The 18,081-nt window shown below is 45.2% G+C and overlaps 1 protein-coding gene across 1 annotated transcript in view; it reads left to right on the forward strand.

Moving 5' to 3' along the window:
- The first annotated feature begins 6,164 nt into the window (after positions 1 to 6,164).
- LOC122389833 overlaps positions 6,165 to 18,081 on the forward strand; it is a 42,702-nt gene continuing 30,785 nt past the window's right edge. The window contains exons 1-2 of the mRNA XM_043382241.1: positions 6,165 to 6,259; positions 6,700 to 6,782. Of these exons, the coding sequence (XP_043238176.1) occupies positions 6,731 to 6,782 (52 nt within the window). The 5' untranslated portion in view covers positions 6,165 to 6,259; positions 6,700 to 6,730. The remainder of the gene's footprint in view (positions 6,260 to 6,699; positions 6,783 to 18,081) is intronic.

Here is an 18,081-nt window from a genome sequence, read left to right on the forward strand (position 1 = left end):
AGTCTTTAGCACCATCATGTCGTGATTTATTGACAGAAAAACGATTTATGACGTCACATGACCTCAGATGACCTTTGCCGGTGCCCCTGTCAATTAGCGGCACCAGGATCATCACCGATGAGATAATATTCCGTAATACTGAAAGAACTGGGTGGTTTTGACTCGTTTACACGAAGCAGGAGGCGTTTCAATATTTTCCAATAGGCTTGCAATGTAAAGGTCACGAGTCTGGCCTGACCTCAAGTCACAGATATGAAAATTCTTAGATATACAAATTGCACATACTGGTACCCTAACTAAAGCCTGAAGAGAAGAAATTGATCGGTCAAAAACTCTAGCTCTGGCGTGATTGCAAACTTTTTTGAGTTAGGGTCACCAAACCGCCTCTGGTGACCTGACCTGAGGTCAGATCAACTCAAAATTTTCAGAAATGTTGCGTAAAAGCCTTTTAGAAAAAGTCAGAAAATTTGAGCTTCCTAGCTCAAAGCGTTTGGGAGATATAACCAAAAAACATCAGGGGGGGGCTCCTGAGGCCCCCCCGCCAGGAATAGGGTTAAAAAACAGCTGCTATAGTGACGGGCCTCTAGCTTTTATATTCGATGCAGTCGTATAATGCCACAGAACATATTCAAATTGTACCAGATCGCAATTAGTTAGACAAGAAAGCATTGATCCCAATTGGATAAAGAAGATCCGTCGTTTCATGCATCGATCGAACATGGACATGGCAACGACGCATCACTAATGACAGATCTCTATGCACAAAAAAAAAACTAAATATTCACTACGTTTCCATGACACGTCTAAATCGATTTAGCGAACTTTTACGTGCCTTTTTCTCGGAAACTATTTACCTTATGAAAAAAATGAGCGTATATATGGTTTTAGCTAGCACCTAATCCTATATTTACATTTTTAAATTATGCCTAAATGCTATGATGGAGCAAATCCATTTTTCAAAATCGGCTTAGCTTGTGTCATGGAAACGTAGCCATTGTGCTTGCAATAGGCCAAACTAGAATGTCATAAACATGCATGAACACTTCCAGTTACCAAACAGCTAAAATAATAATCTAAGAAATATGTTTGTCATAAAAAGACAGCTAGATAAAAGGAGTGACATTCAGATAGGAAAAAGTGACGTTAAGGTTCCCGCGCACACAATCCACCCCTCATGTTACCGGTCCTTGTTTTACCATCGTTTTTAATTAATTTAAGAGCATTAGTGTGTTGACCGGCACAAGTCTTTAATGACAGTTTCGTGCGGATATTTTTAGCATATGGCATTTTTGGCATTTGGACTTTTTCGGTTCAGGAAAATCTAAAAATACGCCTGCGTGACTGAATAACAGGTTCTAGCCTATCTAACCAGGTTGTCATCCCGTTATTCCTAGCGGACATGACTAAAATAGAACGGAGTAGGTTTTGGGCGTCAACCGGCTTGTGACATGTGTAGCCACAGGACATTTCGTCTAACAATAAATTATTCATTGCGATAGCATTTCAATCAATAACAATCATGCAGTGAATCAAACATCTCTATGGAAAGTTTTAGACACCGATTGATTCTGGCTTGCGAACTCAAACTTGAATTCCGGCAGGGGTCACTTTTTGGATGTTTTGTGTCGCGGCTCCCTTTTTGTCGGACCACCATTCTCTCCACCGCTGAGGGGAGGGAGGTCCCGTGAATTCCCTCAGCAGGAGGGCGGCCGCCACTGCAGGATCTATATCTGTCCGCCCTGGCCGGCACTCGGCACTCGGCACTCGGCAGTCGCCAGCAGATGGCTGCGTGATGCCACCGTAAATGTCACTCCTGCTTACATTATGATCCGTTGGCGGAATGGCTCGAATGGCGAGGAACATTTTGTGCAGGCGCCAGCTGCCAAAAGTCACCTATATCCATGGGATATTGACGCATGAAAAGTTGGACGATGACTTGGGCGCTTCACTGGTCGCAACATAACACTCGTTAACTGAATGACTGATTGATTGCTACGGTTAACTAATTAACGTTTTACTTATTTATTGGCTTTGCCATCTTATGCTGCCGCTTCAGACACAGCAAATGGTGAATGCAGTTCGAGGCAGACTGCATCATGTTTCATGGTGCTGTTATTTGTGCAAAAAAAAAAAGAATCCGTCATGAAGGTGTTGAGTGACATCGGTATGAGGTAAACAGATATTTTATGTTGTCTATGCTTTCACTCGTTGGTATAATTAGCAAATGCGTACTGCAATATGTTCGTAATTAATATGCATATTTCTCTTATCTTTCCATCGTTTTTAGGGTGTTCTCGACGCGAAAGTGAACACGCATGCATCCAGCGCTCTCCATACGACAGTTTACTCGGCATTAACCCGGCAGTTGCTGGGGTATTTCGCCACCCACCGTTTGCTGGGGGGGGGGGGCGTTAAACGCCCCCAGCCGATAACTCGAGAACCAATAGGCGCAGCGAAACGCACGAGGCGGCAAACGAAAGAGCGCGACGAGACGCTTCAGATGAGTACTTTAAAGTTAAATTTTGAGGTCACGGGTCGGGTCAAGGTCAGGTCAAACACCTAAAATCGGGCTTTCAGTAGCATGGACTTCAGGACTTCGCAATGGGCGCCTCTCGCCATAAACTCTGTCAAAACGGTGCACAATCCATCTTATAAGGCCTACAAGAGTGTCAGCTCCATGTAGGGGTCAGTCAAGCATAGGTCAGGGTCAAGGTCAGGTCAACCGGGTAGGCACATATCCCCGAAAATCAAAACTGATATTCGCAGCCTGTGACACATGTTTTATAGGTAATTTGGGGCGTAGAACACGATGGTGACATTCATTTTATCATATGTGTACGTGTTTGGCTCAAAAAGTTCAATTTAAGAAATTCATGTATCATGGTCGTGAAGTAGTCACGAAAAATTGCCAAGATTCAGTTCAAGATTATGGAAAATGCGGAACGATAATCAATAATCGAAGATAGCCATTTGATTGATCATGGTATTGGCAGTCTAATGGCGTTTACGGCATGTCTGTATGTCTATTCTGTGATTTTATATGATTTTTTGAACATATGCCGTTTTTGGTCGAAAACTCAGAAATCTTGACGTCACTAAAACCTTGATATCTCAAAAATTTTCGGACCGATTTTTTTGAAACTTTGTCACAATAACCTTCAATCAATTCCCTACAGGTACCCACAATTTGGCGCGCCTGCGGCGCGCCGTTTTTATGCTATGGCCCGGCGAAAAAAGTGGGGGCGTTTAACGCCCCCCCCCCCCCCCCAGCAACTCGCGGGTTAAGCAGTAAGCACCGCCTCGACTGCAAAGTACAGCTCTGCCAGTTCTATTTGAAGCCTACAGTTTATAAATTCACGGTCACAGCCATACACAGGTCTGCCGGGCTGTGCATAACGTCAGCTCACACACGCGGCGGCAGTGTAACTTGTTTAGTCTGCTGTCAACATCCGGGTCCTTCTGATGACAGTTGTGTTTAGGTTCAAACTGATGCGATCACCCTACGCCCCGAGGTGTGTTAAAAGCCAGTGGGTGCTTTAGTGGCGACTTAAAACGCAGCGCAACTGGCCTTTGAAGCATACATTGGTAAAGCTCTGTCCCTCCCTTCTCTATGTTGATGGTTCACACTGAAATGTGTGCAGTTGGGCTATGGGAACCGGTGGAATCTTTTGTTTCACTTTTTCCCTTTTTAAACAAATGATAACCTTTATCTTGCATTCTTTGTTTGGCTATATTGTTTTTGTAATGTAAACAAACACATTTTACTGGCAAACATCGACACTTTGCTACCAATATCAACATATTCTAGCGATTCAGAGTCAAAGTATACAGAAATAGCAGACGTTTGTTCTGGAATAAGCCAAAAATCTTACTGCATTATCAATGGATATACATCTGAGCACCTGCTGGATGCTTTGATAAGCTATGTAGGCATCGACTCGCAACAGCGACAGTAGCCGTCAACACCATCAAATAAATTTTGTCTCATCAAGACACGGTAGGTACTGTAGGTAAGTATCAAAATAGTGACGGCACTTACAAAGTGGTCTGATGAGATAAATGGGGTAGTTTTCTCTGAAATGGGGCTAAAGCTACAAGAATTAAAAGCCGCATCTTCATGATGGCCTACCTATTGTCCTTAGTGTTAAACACTATGCAAGCTGATGCTAAATGCAATAATAAACCTAATAAATTGATCAATTCAAGCGTTTTGGCCAAGAAGTTGCCCTGGCATTATGGCCTACACGGCATAGACAGTCTTAACCCGCGCCCTGATGGGGGGGGGGCCATTTTGGCCCCCCCCCCTGTGGTTTTTCTTTAATAGCGAGGAAAACGGCGGCGCGCAGCGCCGCCAAATTTTGGGTACCTTACCGGGCATCAATTTGACACCTTCACACAAAATTTCAAGTCACAGGTCACCTCAGGTCAGGAGTTATTGAGGTCAAACTGAGGTCATGTTCGAGCAAAAATGAGCAAAAAACATGACATCTTGAAACGCTCACCAATTCTACAGTTAACAAGCAATTTTAAAGTTCTTTATGTGGTTGTGTAGAGAAAAGACGGCGCTACAAAACTGCTATCTCGGATTTTCGAAATTTTGGGATTTTGACCCCCAAAAATCAAAAAAATTGATTTTTTTAGAAAAACTCAAAAAATTTCCAAAAAAACTTCGAATTTCGAAAAAAACCGGAATATATGTGATAGTCCCTGCGCTTTTCGATATACATACCAAATTTTAGATCGATACCTCTTTTTTTGGCCAAGTTATAGCGAAAAAAACTGTTAAAAATTGATGACGTCCAATTTTTGAACTCAATTTTTAGCAATTCTAGACCTCGTAGCGCAAAACGGAGACCACCATTGAACTCCCCGTGACGAGCTGCATCGAATCGATACCCATTTTATGCAAAAATATCAACTTTGAAATTTGACCTAATTTGACCTGACCTTGACCTGACCTTGACCTGACCTTGACCAAAACGTGACCTAAGCTGGCCCTAAAGTCTGTCTGACCCACATAATCGCATTTGTCATGTAAAATGAACCATAAAACATGTATCACACGACACTTTCATATTGTGACCCCCCAGTGACCTGACCTCTGTGACCTGACCTGGTATCAGTGACCTCAAATAGCAAAATATGTGTTTGAAGAACATTTCTCCATCGATGATTTTCAATGAAATGCATTTTACTCGATTTTACAACGCATTTCTTGAAATGCCTGTAAACGGTGAAAATTCAACCTTTGACCTGACCTGTGACGTCATCGGTTTGACCGAGGTCAATGAAATTGGGTCAAAAGGTAGTTCCCCGCTGGGGCTATCCAACACCGTTTACCGCTTGTCGCTATGTTGCGTGGTTCTCGAGATCTGAGGGGGGGGGGGCCAAAATGGCCCCCCCCATCAGACCGCGTTGCTCGGCAGACCCCATCTGGGCGCGGGTTAACACGTGTATGTTGTATGCTGTAAGTGATCAACTACTCTCAGTATGCCGAGATGAGCTATCTGTCGTCATCAGTATCGCATCATGACAGAAACCAATGAAGGTCCAGCTGCACTTTCACGAGACTGTAGAGATGGGCCTGATTGATAGATTGCATGTGTTCTAATGCAGCGACTACACGCGACGCCGATCATCGCTCAAATCTCGCCGGCATAAGCGATCGGAAACAACTTGGCTGTATGCTGACGGTCTGAGAGAATATCCGTCAAAATGCCGAGAGTATAAGTTGCATCTCAATAAATGTAGTTAATCACGACATGAAAGCCCCTACGTATAATGGGTGGCTTTGAAGTGCGATTGCAAGGGAGTAAAACATTGACGCTCAACCTTGGGGGATTTTATAACAACCCTTTTGACTATGTCATTTCATAGCACTGTTCACATTACATTGCTGTTCACATCAACTGAACGGATGCATCATCAGAATCGCATATATCTACTATAACATACACGTATGAGTACATCTACCGGTCGCCTCCTGACCCATCGTCTGACACCATTGTTTCGGTAATCGATGGCCATTGGCCCACTGAGGCGCTCGTTACCGGCGGTCAGCACCAGAGGCCGATTTCCGCGGCCGTCTGAGGGCAGACTCTCGATCATCGCCCTGCAGAGCCGCCGTGATGGGATTGATCAGCTCTCTCTCCCCCAGCAGTCGGCCGCGGATCCTGTCCCGAGGCGGCGCGCTCTGCACATACCGGGCGCTGGTAGCGGAGATTTGTACTGTTTCTGAAGGGTTTTCGGCTCTGGATAGGTAGGTAAGACATTTTTGAGCATCACTGAAGTTTATTGTATGAATAGGATAAACCCGCGTACCGACGGGGATCAGGGTCAATTGACCACACAGACGGGGGGAGGTGGATCTTCTTTATCCACCCTCCCCCAGCTACTTCCTAAGACCTCGGAAATGAATCAGCCTTGCGGCAAGCGGTAAATGGTTTTGAAAATAGGTAGAAAAGGCTACTATTTTAAAAAGGTCGTTCTCAGGTCAGGTCAATTATGACGTCAAGGAGATCAACTCAGTCAAGTTAGTGGCAGCATTGTATGATTTTTTGGGGGCGGCAAGAAACTTGTGAAATCATCAAGCTCAAGTTCAGTCAAGTCAAAATTATTGAATCATTTTGCCAACAGATTTCAGAAATGGCATTGGTGAATTGGTTGCCGGCTGACACTAATGCCTCTGCCTGTTTGCAGCTGGTCGGGCGGTGCTGGGCCGCCAGTCAACATGTACCTGGCCGCTGCCAGACTCCAGGGACCCTGCATCCTGCTGGTCCTCGGTGAGTTCACGACGAGGTGTTTGAGCTGTCCGTTTTACTGATACATATGTATTCATTAGATTGTAGAGTATCCTAATTGTCATCAAGAGTCACGCCTGCTTTTGAATATGGACCTGTAAAGGCTTCTATATTCGTTATCTTGCAATAACGATTTGGTTACTTTTACACAAACCATTAACTAAACCTGACGTAGCAATTATCAAAACATCGAAATCAGCCTGTTAAAGTCAATGTGTGGGACGAATAATTTCCAACTACGTGAACTGACCTAACTTTGACTTCAGAATTACCCGACGGACTGGAAGCTGCCAATCAGTTAGTTGAGTGTAAGATAGTCTCCTCTGATTCTCACCAAATCCGACTACTTCAACAATCCGCCCATTCAAAACTTGCCAATGAAGTAGGCATTGCTTTACCCAAAACTTCAATTATACGATCCGCTTGAATAAAACAATACGTTGGCGACACAAGGATCCACGAATAATACCTAACTCGCTGCTGAAAGAGCACAGTCTTACATCCTTGCTACTACCAGATTATACGCACGCCGAAAGCGTCGCTGGTTCCAAGACAACCAAATCTCCAAGTCTCTCGAGCCCACCTTCCGCTCCGGGAGGGTCTGACCGAATCCCAGCTGCACTGGCTGCGCTCCTCTAGTTTGTCCGGTCACGCAGAGGCAGTAACTATCTGTTATGCCAGCCGGAGAACTGGGTTAGAGAGTGCCCAGCCGGGCGGAAACGGTCGCACATTGTGCCCAACGGCCGCCGTCTCATTACCAGATTCTTCAGCCGCTTTATCGCCGGAAGCTGAGATTTAGGAAAACATGTGGAATGTAGGTTGTAATACAGAAAGGAGGTCATTTAAAACGGCCAAATAACGTATGTCTTGGCCATTCATGAGACTGATGTTTTTATTGGAATTTGTGTTGACTAAGCAGCCGCGGAAACGTTGGGGTTTTAACATTTTTAACAACTATTTATAGTGAACACAAATCAGCAATCACTTTGAGAAACTTAGATCCAAAACATTGACCTCAAAATAGCAAGCATTATGAATTTTGAATTGAACACACCTACAATTAGTAGTATTTTATTGATTTCATGGACTTCTTGTTGAGTAAATTATTCTTTTAGGTGTATCGTACAATAAAGCTAAAAAAAAAAAACATTCCTTTATTAGAGCTTCCACTCATTCTGGTAAATTTCAAATTGTTTTAGTACAAATAAGTAAACAACAAAGCAAATGCTGCCAGACGCTGAGGCTATATGAGCCCGAGAACCCTGCACTGGTTTTCTGGCCACCGGACTGCCATATTTCCGTGTAATTGGGCCCCCGGGTGAAGAAGTGTTAACACCGACGCCAGTTGTGGTCACACAGCACTGCAGAGAGCCCTGGCGGCGGATTGGGCCGAGCCGGTCTATTTTTCATCTCCGGATGAACAACGTCCATATTTAGGGCCGAATTTCGTGTGCGGTAGCGGTGCCCCAAAAATATTTGGATTTCATTTCAGTGACAGAAATAGCAGCTAATAAATGGACGCCACTTGTTCTAAGATGTGGGCAGTGGTTAGCTCCTTGTCAAATGACCAGTTGCCTGAATCGACTTCCAGCGCCCTTAAAAACTGAAGAATGGTGACTTGGTCGGGAATCATTGCTTTGCTACACAAGTACACAAACTTTTCCCCGATTTTAGCTGCATATAGATATGTTAAATCAATTTTAGCTTGTTTATCATGTTCTACGAACTATAATTTACTACAACATAGAATGTTTTACTACATGTCGTCTGTACGTTGCTTATGATCTGCATAGCCATCGACATTCTGAACTTTAGTGTTGGATAATGTTATGTACAAGAAAACTGCAAACCACCCAGAAAAAAAAAACAGACTGTGTTGGAGTACAGACGTGTTACCAGCAGCGATAGATGACCTTGTTTTCAAAATTAAATGGTCACACACTCAACACTAAGTGCCTGTGCTGAATGTTCTATGTGTTTTGGAGTAAAGCAATTTCAAAGGGTTTTAAGGTCATTTCCGGGAGCCATTTTCGGTAAGACATGTTTGCAATGCAAGTTGAGTGGTCAGTTCTAATCCTCAGCAGTTCTGTTCAGTTGTCCACAAGAATAATCTTCTGGCAGTGTAGCCCACCCACGAGCCCTCGGTCCGGTCATCAGTCAGCGTCGCCCGCCACCCGGCTCGCTCTCAGCTGGCGAGTCGGGCCCTGCGGCACAGTATCACTTCAGGCGGCTCCAGCTGATTGCGCAGGCCCTGCGGCACAGTATCACTCCAGGCGGCTCCAGCTGACGGCTCGGACCCTGCGGCACAGTATCACTCCAGGCGCCGGATGACAGAGCCATCTACCGGCAGGAGAGGAGTTATTATCGGGCGGCGCCACCGTGGGGGCAGTGGGGGCAGACTGCCCCCACTGGCAGGAGGCCGTGGGGGCAAGACTATGTTTTTGCCCCCACAAAATTTGGCTGATGTTGAAATGGGAATAGAAGACCGGTGCAACATTCATGATAGGCGGTTATAATAGTACGCCTGTTTTTGACGATCCCCGTATCAAGTGCATCAGCAGAACGTTCGTTCTCAGACCGTCTGTCACATATCTCCTACTCCCACTCATTCTCCTCCTCATTTTCATTCACCAGAAGGCTGCCATCGAGCTTGAGCTCGAGGAGGTTGAGAGGCAGCTTGTCAAAATCGGCCAGAGAAGAGTTCACCCTCTTTTGGGAACCCTCAGACTGAGACTGAGCTCAGGGGGTATGACAAAATGTGATAGGTAGGTAATAGGTATGTATATCTGGGTTATCTGGAAATGTATGTGGATCGCCCTAATAGAGCTTATTCTGGTATCAATCGTGTGTGAGAGAATCGCATATATTCGCACTACGGTAAAAAAGAGAACTAGGTACTGATAACTGTTTTGAGGAATACACCATTTTACATCTCAACATAACGTTTTCACAGGTTTCTGTCTCGCAATTTAGTTTTATAGTTTTATTTGCTCGCGACCTTAAAGGAAATAGTTCACTTTTAGCATGGGGTTTTGAACTGAAATTGCAGTCTTGTAGCTTGCGCTGAGACTAGCACAAATCATAAGCTTTTACGGCCCAACGATCACCCTAAGCAAAAATATTCAATTTCCCGTTCCAAAAAGAGTGTCTTACGCAGGAATGTGGTGTCTTAGAAAGGAATGCAGTCACATCATCGTCAGCCAATCAGCATACTGCTTACAGCCAATGCAGCATGCTTAGGTTTGAACTACGCAATGTGATTGGTCAACGCGTAATAAGCTTCCGCGTCAAAACATCATTCTACATAGAATATAGGTCTTCCTATATTAAAATATAGAAAATAATTGTTCTTATAGAAAGGTTTTATTTTATTTTCTGATCATTTTGAGGATAAAAAATCATAAATCCATAGCAAAATACTAATTTCAGAAAAGTGAACTATTTCCTTTAACCTGCCCGGGCCCGGGGGTATTCCCAACCACCGCAGCCCGGGGTAACCCCCACACCTGTCTAACTCCGTACTTAAATAAGGAAATAAGGCAGCTATGGACACAAAAATGGTACCAAACGAAAGGTATCTACGATAAGATTTTATAACACCCAAAGTTTTTGACCTCAGGTCAATTTTCAAGGTCAAAAGTCAAGGTCCAAGGCAAAAACCGGCACTTTTTAGTGGTCTCAAAGTACGTGTTCCAGAGGACGACATGGTGCATAAAACCGGCTAAAATGGATGTTAAACGAAAGAAGAGAGTCTGGGGATTCCGATGACGTGCAGTGCATAACATTCAAATTCAAGGTCACGGTCGTGATCAAAATTGACCACAAACTTTGCACTTTTTCTTATACCTTGTATACTAAATTCAGAGATGTTTTGAAATGTTTTGAAGCTTAGCGGGCCCCTATTTGTGCTTTAGCTTACAATACAAGGCTGCTACAAGGTCAAAGTCACAAGAGAGTATCCTTGCTAGAGGCTATTTCACTTATTTAAGTCAGGCATAATACCTAATTAAGACATGTTTTGCCATCCTGAGGCTCTAAATTAATGCTTAGAGCAAAATGGATGCCAGAATCGTGATCCGCGGCTACGAAATCATCACTAACAACCTTTCATGTGTCAAAGTCAACCAGACGTCATTCGAGGTCACGTGATGTCAACATAAAACTTGACCTTTTCCAAACAATATATATGTCATTCGACGCGTCTCGACGAGACGAATGCGAAGGTACCTACCGCTGCCGTAGCTCTACGACTATTTTTGTTGACGTTATTTGCGAAAAAAAACTAAAGCCTTAGCTCGGGGTCGTTGACCTGATCTCTGACCTCAGGTCACCAAAGTTACTTACGTATTTTTTCTAGGTCAAATGCTACACAACGGTGCTCGTTATTTGTCTTTAACTCTAAAACTCTATTTTGGCAGCTGGTTGAAGTTCACGTCTGTGACGCCGAAGTTTGCCGTGCAGGAGTCTAGAAAAAAATCGGCCTTGAGACGTTATTAAGAAGGCTAGGTCCAATTTGTTTTGCTTCAAAAGATTTCAAATTAACCCTATTAGTGGCAGGCTCCTGGCTACCCCCTATTAGTGGCAGGGGGGGGGCTGTTTACGACCCCCCCTTGATATCTCGAGATCTAACGGGCCGATTTTCAAAATTCAAACGGCATTCGATTTCGCTCAACGTGATCTACATTTCTAAAAAATAAAAATTAAAAAATGTCAATAGGGGGGGGGGGGGTAGAGGGGGGTAAAAACGGGCAAATTGCAGATACATTTTAGACTGTTTATCACGGCCAGGTTTCTGAACCAATCTTAACGCAACTTTTGCCGATCGATAGACAATGAACCAGGAATTCACATGGATCCTAAAAATATGCATTTTCAAAAATCATAGGCGGATACAGATCATTGAGATTGGGGGTACACAAAAAGTATAGTAAATAAGATTTTTGTTGGTACTGTTTCTAAAAAGGGTAGTAATGGTCTTGTTATGTTATAATTTTCTTATGAGAGAACGACTAAAATTGTATTGGTAATGCATAGGCGGTGTCAGGGCACCTATGTTGGGAGGTAAAACATAACCCCCCTTTTTGGACGCCTGGATCCGCCTATTATAGCAAAAACGTGTCAAAAGAGGATGCACAATAACTGTATATGTTATCACATGATACCTTTTATTCACTGTTCGTAAAACTGGTGCAGCATCGTGATCTTCGCCCAAATGACTCGCTTCACGAATAGGACCCCCCAATTCCCAGTGCTCTGGAGCCGCCCCTGGTAAAGTTATGAACTTGAAATTTTCAGGGAATGTGCCCAATTTAGTTTTAGGAAAAGTCAGAAAATTTCAGCATCGTAGCTTCAGCGGTTTCGGAGATATTCCCGAAAAACCTGAGGGGTGGATAAAAACAACCCCCCCCCCCTGCCACTAATAGGGTTTATGGGGGATAAGGTACAGCAAGTTTCGTATTTTTACTCCTAAGCGTTCATGTGGTATCGCAAATATTCGCCAGGGGAGGCGAAAAACGCCCCCCCCCCCCGTTCCGGACCCGGGAGGGTTAATGCAAGGCCGGGTTAATGCTTAAGCTCAATACGTATGCATGAAACCTGAAACCATGATAATTTCTAATTGGCAACATCTAGGGGCAAGGAGCTCATGGATTTTGCAGATCGAGTTATCAGACAACAGTCGGGTCACCTGAAGCTTGCCCCCACTGGCGAAAATTCGTGGCGCCGCCACTGTTATCGGTGACTGGTCCTCGGCTCAGAATCAATAGCCATGGTTCCGGGGATGTTTCACAGAAATACCACGACAATAAATTGAATATCGCGGGACCGGGGCATAACTACCAGCATAACCGTCGTTCTTCAAACTGCCTGATCGAGTGCATGTCTTCCAGTCTCACACATGGATTCGTAGGTATTGCGCGTTCCAAGTCGCCAGCCCCATGTTCACCGCTGTTCATCCCCTGTCCCAGGTCATAATCTACTCATCCTCTCCCTCTCTTCTTCATCTTCCCTCCGTTCTTCAACACAAGCTCTCCGGTAGAGGTCTGCACCGGCCGGCTGCAGCCGCGGCTGGCTGCAGCCCCACGGCTGTGGGCCGGGGCGGCTGCAAATATCTCCAAGAACACGGCTACGGCTGTGGCCACGGCTGTGATATTTCCAGCTCAATCTTAAGTGCTAAAATATAAAATTTTAAATCCTTAATCTTACATTCTAATAAGCAGTCTAGCCTGTAAAAATCATGCAAAGGATGCCCAGCAACATTGAAAGTGGTGAAGCCTTTGAAAACCTGTAATGGTTTTACCATTTGCTGTGGGGGAGTTTGCACTCTGGTACAGAATACTAATTATAGGTACCAATTGTTCCTTCATCATCAAGAGCTTGACAGTTTCAGAAAATGCAACATGCTGCATTGTCACATCCCTCTCAAATCAATCTCACCTGGTCATTAGGAAAGCACCTTACAGCTATTGAAGACGAGCGTTCAATAATTCTTTCAGGTAATAGAAAAAGAAATCACGCCTCGGTAAAGGCAGGTAAAGGCTTCATAAAATATTATCTAAAATAACTCTTATAAGCATTTCTGGATTTTCGGCAAGTCCAATTACATAATATAAAACTGGCGCTTTATGTTCTAACTGGTGTGTTAGTGACCGCTAACAGAAAATGCTGATCAACGGAGCCAATGGAATTAGATTATAAGTGAGCATGAACCTTACTTACGGCTAATTCACATGATGGTGAAAACCTTGAACACGTAATTCACATGACGGTGAAAACCCTGAACACAATATTTCTTACGCGAGCTGTTGACTTTACTAATAAAATGACGTCTTCTTCTGAAAATGTTAAAATTTGATACCTAACCGTTGTTTGAGAGCAATTTTTAACTATATAGCATTAGTATTTAATAATTGTAATTTTTATGGCTGTTTATAGTGACAAAAAACAATTTATTGCCACTTCTTTGCTATTGACGTCATTAAAAACTCAAGTAAAATTTTTGATTGAAAGGCAATTGTGGCTCGCACGTCCTTGGGGATTTGAGCGAAGATCATTATTTGGAAAAATCAAAATAGATGAATGTTTTTCTTTCTTGGATGCTCACTAGTGTTTTGATGCCTTGCATATCAAATTAGTTTTAGACTTGCTCAGAAGGCTGCGCTAAGCCTGGCATATCACACCCCAGAAAATATGCAAGGTAAGAAAGAAGCAAGAGTTTTGACTAGACAATCACTGTTTGACAGTCCATCAACTTCAGTTTCATTTTCCATACCTAACATTGATAATGAAAAGCACCAGGGTCTGTTCTGTCCCACAACCATGCTTCAGGATTTGGCATTTGATTTCTACACTGCTAGTGCTTCTATTCTGGTTCGTTGTTTATGTTTTCTGTTGATGTAGGTATCTACCTACCCATCTTTCTTAACCCCTTGCAAGGGCTTGTGTAGGCATGCGTTGCGCATCAGGCTTCAGGCCTTCGGCCTAAAGCCAGATACACAACCACTTAACCTATGATGCTTCATGAGCTTGAGAATCTATAGCCCATTGCAATGTGCTTTTTGCTATATGTTTCAACTAAAAACAACTTAATATTATATACTATTTGGTTGCATTTTATTGAAAGTATCAACGGCCGGCTGACGGCTGGCTGCCCACAGTTTGCCACGGCTGTGGGCGGCTGTGGCTGTGGAGCCACGGCTGCGGGACGGCTAGGCTGTGGAAAATTGCAGCCGTGCAGAACTCTACTCTCCGGTGGCGGCATCACGCTCAGCTGAGACCGCAGTGGGGCGGAAACTCGGCTCGTATACACCATAAATAGCCATCCGACTGGACAGTAGCTGAGGCGCTGTGTCTCGCCACATCCCCCCTCAAATAATGGCCTGCACATAGAGCCGCCTGCCGGGCTCGGCACGGAGATAATGCTGTGGACGGCAGTGGCTGCATCCTGACATAGCGTGGGTAGGTAACAAATGATGGCGTATGTATACAGCCCATGGGCTGAGATGGGTGTGTTATTATCGGTAATGTGAGGATAACGACAAATGATCATGAGTTGATGACTTATGAAAAGAAAGTGTGCGTGTGAGAGAGAGAAAGAGAGAGAGAGAGAGAGAGAGAGCGAGAGAGCGAGAGAGAGAGAAAGTGAGTGAGTGAGTGAGTGAGTGAGTGAGTGAGTGAGTGAGTGAGTGAGTGAGTGAGTGAGTGAGTGAGTGAGTGAGTGAGTGAGTGAGTGAGTGAGTGAGTGAGTGAGTGAGTGAGTGAGTGAGTGAGTGAGTGAGTGAGTGAGTGAGTGAGAGAGAGAGAAAGAGATAGAAAGAGAGAGGGAGAGAGAGGGAAAAGTCAGAAGACAGACAGACAGACAGACAGGCAGACAGGCAGACAGGCAGATAGGCAGGCAGGCAGACAGATTGATCCTGAGACAGTCAGACAGACAGACAGATTGATCCTGAGACAGTCAGACAGACAGACAGATTGATCCTGAGACAGTCAGACAGATTAGGATGAGTTCTCGTACATCATGTATGCTCCTTTTGATTTGTTAGTTGACGGATGGTGCCTCCCTTATTCACCAGGCTTGTTAGTCTGACAGTTCTCCCCAGTGTGGCTGGGTGACACCGACTGATTAACGGCTGCGTGATTAGTTGGCTCTGTGACCGGGTCTGGCACCGGCCGGCGCGGATCAGACGCCTCACCTGACAGTGTGCCCACAGCCGTGCGACTGCAGCCAGTCATTATAGGTGCTGAATGGTACCCCAACTGTAGCGGCCGCCCAGGGTATATTGAATGCGGCCGCCAGCCCACCTGTGGTCCCGAACTGCAGCGGACCGCGCAAATACGCACTGCGCTGGGGCAGGCGGGGGCCGGTTCTATCCATTGCTTTGGGGCAGGCCGAGTCCAACCCTCCTCACTGGGTAGACGCGGTCCATTCCCACACACGTGTAAGGGACAACCGGCGCGGTGTCGGGTACTACCCACCGTGTCTCTACTGATGTAAGGATAGATATGGTTTGGTTCCTTCGACTATACAGTACGCGTCAGGCTCCGGTCCTGTCAACAAAAGACTCCAGTTCTTGACCATTGTGCTACAGCAAACGGAACCCAGACGTTGCCAGCCTACCGCCGATCAATGCAAATGGTCTGGATTTCACTGGATGAACTGCAACAGGTTTTGAATTGCACACTGGCCTACCATTGTTGCACGTAGATGCCAGCCGTGGCGAGGTATTGCCGTGGAGCATCATACGGCCTGAGTGTCTAGACCGTCAATATTGATGTCAAAAGCTGCAATAAATAATCCAGAAAATAACTGGCCAGCAAAAATGCAGCAGACTAGCTGTCTGTTTGATGGTACGAGTATTGAGGCACGTGCTTCTAGAATGCTGCTAAGCGACAGCCATGGCAGTATATAATCGCCGGCAGGGCTGCGGAGTCGATGGATTTTTGGTGACTAGTCCGACTCCTACTCCGACTTCGGCTATCAAAAACCAGCTCCGACTCTGACTCCGGGCAGAACTGTTGACTCTGACCGATCCCAGCTCCGACTCCGCAGACTTGGCAGAGCTGCGGAGGCAATGGATTTTTCGGTGACTCCGACTCCGACCCCGGCTCCGGTTTACAAAATCGACTCTGACTCTGACTCCGGCTCCGGTGAGAACTGTCGACTCCGACCAACTCCGACCTCGACTTTGCAGCCCTGAAAGTTCACTGGTCACTTTATTAACGTTGCAATGCTTTTTGGGTTGGCACGGTACTAGATAAACCGTCAGAGCGACGCCAGCCTGTCCGACCTGGCCCGGTGACTCAGATGTCTGAGCGCGGTAACACGGCCCGACAGGCCACGACGACAGCTGTCTGCGAGAGGTTCTGTTCCCTGTCCGCAATACGCGACACAGTGACACACCCACCGCGAAGACTGCTGTCGACCGGGCCTCGAGGGCGGGCAGTGGGCCAATGTGAGACGTGGGTGAACAGTGACGGCTGCAAGTGGGAGGCAGCTGCAGAAGGGGCAGTTATCACTGCCAATGCGAGGTGCAAAGTCTTGACATGCTTCATAGTGAACTGCAGACGAGATATGGCTCTGACAGTTTTGCATCAGGTGGTTTAGTAGAAAATATATGGCATTAAGGAACACCATATTCGCCATACTATTTGCTATCGACCTTTTTCGGAAAGTATACCGGGCATATTTGGGACACCGGTAAGCCATGTAATTCCAGGCACAATGCAGGACTCGTTACGACGTAAAAATGCCGGCGGTGTCCAGGGCAGCGTGTCATGCAGCGCGTTGTGTGTCGGCGTTCGATTTGAGTGACGCTATTGTGTCGACCGCCCTCCGCACTGCCACCCTCCCCGCGATCCCCTGCTGTTCAACAGCGTCACAATGCCAGGAGGATAGAGGTTGTTATACGGAGGAAAATGAGGGGCATTTAGAGCCTTTCTTAGTGAATCCATGGGTGTAACGATCGCCTGTCGCTCAAGCTAATGATTAGAAACAACGTCAAGCACAAATATAACGAGTAAGTGCAAATGTAATTTCCGAAGCATAAGATAGGTGATTCAAAAATTATTAGGTGCTCTTTCATTTGAAAATAGGCGTAAATGCGGAATAACGTTAATCCTACTTGCTTTGAGAAAGTCTCCACATAATTAAAGAACACATCTTGTATGCCAAATCGTACCCTATAATCGTAGTTGCTGAAATTAACTCAGCCGTCAGCTCAACAAGTCAGGTTTATTTTGAGCATCAATCTGACTAACTGGCGGCGGCAAGGGAACTTGAAGCCATATCCTTATTGTCCCTTCCAGTTTCGATTTTTGACAAGATATCTATTGTCAAAAACAAATAATGAACAGCATTAAAAATGAATAGTAGCTTTGTCAGTCCCCTTCTTTCAGTCTGTAAACATGTGTCAAGTAGGTGCCACAGAGACGCCATGATTTTTTTTCTATCCTTAACTTTGTATTTTATCCAGCCTTGAATATGAACATATGTAATTGTTCTAGATTAGTTTTCATGTTTTCGTCGTGAGACGTATTGACATGCAAACAAATGAAAAGCGTTAAATGCACTTACGTCCCACATTAATGTTCCTTATATATAACCATGCGGGTACAAAGCCTCCTTTTAGATACTGTCTCAATTCTAAGCCTGATGGTCGAATCGCATCCATTTCAAATTAAGCGTCGCCAAGTTCGACGAATGGCCGGGCAGATTGTTCCCGTCTATTTCAGGCGCTGGTCTGGGCGGACGGTCGGCTCGTGGCCGAGGGACGGGAGACACTGG

The sequence above is a fragment of the Amphibalanus amphitrite genome, unplaced genomic scaffold (genome assembly GCF_019059575.1).
Source record: "Amphibalanus amphitrite isolate SeventyFive unplaced genomic scaffold, NRLGWU_Aamphi_draft 000374F_arrow, whole genome shotgun sequence".
In the NCBI taxonomy this organism is placed as follows: Eukaryota; Metazoa; Arthropoda; class Thecostraca; order Balanomorpha; family Balanidae; genus Amphibalanus; species Amphibalanus amphitrite.